Source organism: Thrips palmi, unplaced genomic scaffold (genome assembly GCF_012932325.1).
Source record: "Thrips palmi isolate BJ-2018 unplaced genomic scaffold, TpBJ-2018v1 HiC_scaffold_1, whole genome shotgun sequence".
Taxonomy (NCBI): Eukaryota; Metazoa; Arthropoda; class Insecta; order Thysanoptera; family Thripidae; genus Thrips; species Thrips palmi.
This window is the reverse complement of record NW_023144620.1, coordinates 8849883-8852884: the sequence shown is the minus strand read 5'-3', so window position 1 is coordinate 8852884 and position 3002 is coordinate 8849883. Positions and strand designations below refer to the sequence as shown.

General features: G+C 50.2%; 1 protein-coding gene across 1 annotated transcript; it reads left to right on the top strand.

Annotated features, from left to right (window-relative positions):
- Positions 1-1442: 1442 nt before the first annotated feature.
- On the top strand, positions 1443-2967 carry LOC117654255 (transmembrane protein 242). Its single transcript, XM_034400652.1, has 3 exons — positions 1443-1796; positions 2062-2300; positions 2378-2967. The coding sequence occupies exons 1-3, from the start codon at positions 1727-1729 to the stop codon at positions 2570-2572; spliced, it is 504 nt and encodes a 167-aa protein (XP_034256543.1). The 5' UTR covers positions 1443-1726; the 3' UTR covers positions 2573-2967.
- Positions 2968-3002: the final 35 nt, after the last annotated feature.

The following is a 3002-nucleotide window of genomic DNA, read 5'->3' as shown; positions in this document are numbered from 1 at the left end:
GCGTCGCCGCGTAGCGCCGCGTAGCCGAGTGGCAGCCTCGACCTCGGCGTCGATGTCGTCCACCGCGTCCACCGCGCACCACTTTTGTGCGCCGAGCGCGCGGACCGCGAACTGCGCGACTGCACACGCTGAGCAGCTCGGGGGCCCCGAGGGGCGTGGAGGGCGTGGAGGGCGTGGAGGGCGGTCGGGGAAGCTCCTCCGTCCCAGGAGCCCCCGCACTGCCCTGCCCTGCCCAGCGGCCCGGCGGCCCAGGGCCCTTCCACCGCGGCCTTTGGACCCTCCACGATGATGTCAGCTCCTGTCTAACCTGCCGGTCCTCGCTGCTCACGCGTCCACCACACCGCGCCGATCTTCAGTTCGGATGCACACTACACTGACGTTGCCGCGGTCAGGTCTGTATGCCATGGCCCCTTGCGCCGTGGAGCCAGGCCAGGCCACCAGGCCGGCAGGCCGTCAGCTTCCCCCGCTGTGGCCTCGGCGGACGGCCCGGCTACGCGGCTACGCCCGGCCCACCAGCCTCTCTCTCTCCCTCCCTCTCGGACCTCTCGGACCTCTCGGACCTCTCGGCGGCTCAATTCCCAGGCGCTCGCGCGCTCGGCATCTGGACCGGACGAGGCCGACACGAGCGTCAGGACGGCCAGGACGAAGACGAAGGGTCTGGCGCGACCGGCCACGCGTCCCGGTGCCCTCGTCCAAGGGCGCGCCTCGCTAGGTCACGTCAAGCTCATTGATGCGGGGACGAACGCGCTGGTAGTCAACTATTTCTGGGTTTAAACTTTCCACACTTTGAGCCGCTTTTAGCAGTGCACTGAGTCCGCCGCCGCCGGGCTGGCGCCGAACTGCTCGCCAGGGAAGTCCAGCGTCCGAAAAAGTTGCGTTCGTTCGCTGGACCTGCAGGCTCATTCCGAGAGTCGTCGTTCTGTCTCTCTCGCACCCACGGGGCGTCCCGTAGAGGAGCGAGTGAGACAGAGCGACGCAAACGACCCTCGTAATCCGTTTGTTGTTCCGGACGCGGAACCTGCAGACCGGTACCGCCCAAAAGTGCGCGCCTGTCTCCCGGAATTTGAAAACGCGGGCTCCCCGCCCATTACCTTTAATTGAGACACTTCCCCATGGAATGCCCTGCTGACGTGAAAGAGGGGCGTTTGCCAATCTCTGGGATGAGGAATTTACCTGAAACCCGAAATCATCTCCCTCGCGTATCAGGGACAGGGAAGAGCGGAACAAGGGGGACGGACGGACGCAGGGAATGTCGCTCACAATGGAGTTGGGAGGGATATGGAGGAAATTCCCTCTCAAGAGGATCTGACGATGGAAGGATGTTCTAGTTTTCGGAAAATGTTTGAAAACTCCAACTTATCTGAACAGAGTGTAGTTGAATTTGAACTTCGATTCGTTTGGTTTTTGTCGCAAGGTTGGCGAACCTGCTTTCTGTCAATAATCAAGGGGAAGGGAGGAGGGGTCAGGGAAGGCGGATTGTCTGAAACAGTTAAATCTCATTTATGTCCTTTTGATCATTCTATTTTGCGTGCTGCCCTCCTTCAAACGTAATAGCGACTTTATGGATTTTAAAATATTTTCTCTCATCAAATCCTTTTGATTCCACGTCGCAAAAAGCTGATGAATCTTGCTGCTGTTGACGCTCAAGCAGCCCCATGCTTCTGCTACGGATGGTTTGCCGATTAGTCCCCCAGTGAATTCCAAGCAAGAATCGACCACCGAAACGATGACGAACGAAGAGCCAAATCCCCCTGGCTTGACACAGGCAGAAGCTGATCCTAAATATGCTTTTAAAGGTGCGGTGAACTTTCATTGGTAAACGCATTCAAAGTTGAAGAATGAATGAAGGTTATGTTTCCCTGTAGGTCCTTCCTCAACGAGAGAGGACGGTATAAACAGTGGATTTTCCTCCTCTAGTCGACCCAACAGAGTAGTTAGAAAAGTTTTTTTTAACACCCTGTCTCCATCAGTGCTTTGATTCTTTTGAAATTTGATTCTTCTCTCTCATATTCTGTGCAACAATGTATCGATATTGTAGTAATTTGTTTGATTTCATTGCAGCGTCAGCATTCTTGGCCGGAGTGGCTGGAGTGTCTGCTTTGTTTGGTTTTGGTGCGACCTTATCTTACGTTAAGAAGAAAGATCCTACATTTTTCGACAAAGGTGTTGCGATGGGTCCTACATTAGCAGAAAGTGGTGCCGCTCTAGCAACTCGTGCCCTTGGTTGGGGAACACTTTATGCAGTAGGAGGGTGCAGCATTCTATTTTTATCATTATGGAAATTATCAGGATGTAATAATGTAAGTCTATTGCGCAATTTCAGCAAAAAACTGTTACTGTATTTACAGTATTTTAATGGTCTTTCATTCTTCTACAGCTGCAAGAATTTCGGATGAAAATGGGTAATAATCTTCCAAAGATCCGTAAAAATGACCCTCCTCAGAGTAGAACCGAGTTTGAAGGCCTTAGTGATTTAATGAGATATTTGGAAACCTGGGGTTCTGAGGAAAAGCAAGAGAAAGCATCCTCACCCTTAATTGTAGAAGCAAAATCTTCATCATCCTCAAGTTAAAATACTGACTTTGCCAATAGATCAGAAGTGCTTTCCAAAAATTTGAGCTCAAAAGATTGTTTTTACTCATTTCTTTCTTTCTTTCTTTTTTCAAACGTTTCAAATGTGTTCAGCATAGTGGTTAGTTTCCCAACAAGTTTCTTCAAATTTTCAGTAGTAATGTGTATTTGAAGTAGTATGTGCCAGTGCAGCAAGATTTCTAATCTGTGTAACTGCTGTCTCAGTAAGGGATCAAATATAAATCATGTTGGTTTGTATTCTTGATACTTTTTACTTGTTACCTAACTTTTTGCCAATGAAATTGTAAGACGATCTTTTCAAAATTGATTGCACGTTTATCGATTGGATGAGTTTCTTTTGTGCTATTAAAATAAAGTACTCTAGTTAAATATTTACTACTGCATCTTGGTTTTGATAGTAGGCAAATAAC

Excerpts from the sequence above, each read along its gene's own strand:
- LOC117654255 (XM_034400652.1), top strand. The coding sequence starts at position 1,727 with ATGACGAACGAAGAGCCAAATCCCCCTGGCTTGACACAGGCAGAAGCT. Across the intron at positions 1,797-2,061 it reads TCCTAAATATGCTTTTAAAG|CGTCAGCATTCTTGGCCGGA; the intron begins GTGCGGTGAACT and ends ATTTCATTGCAG. Across the intron at positions 2,301-2,377 it reads AATTATCAGGATGTAATAAT|CTGCAAGAATTTCGGATGAA; the intron begins GTAAGTCTATTG and ends ATTCTTCTACAG.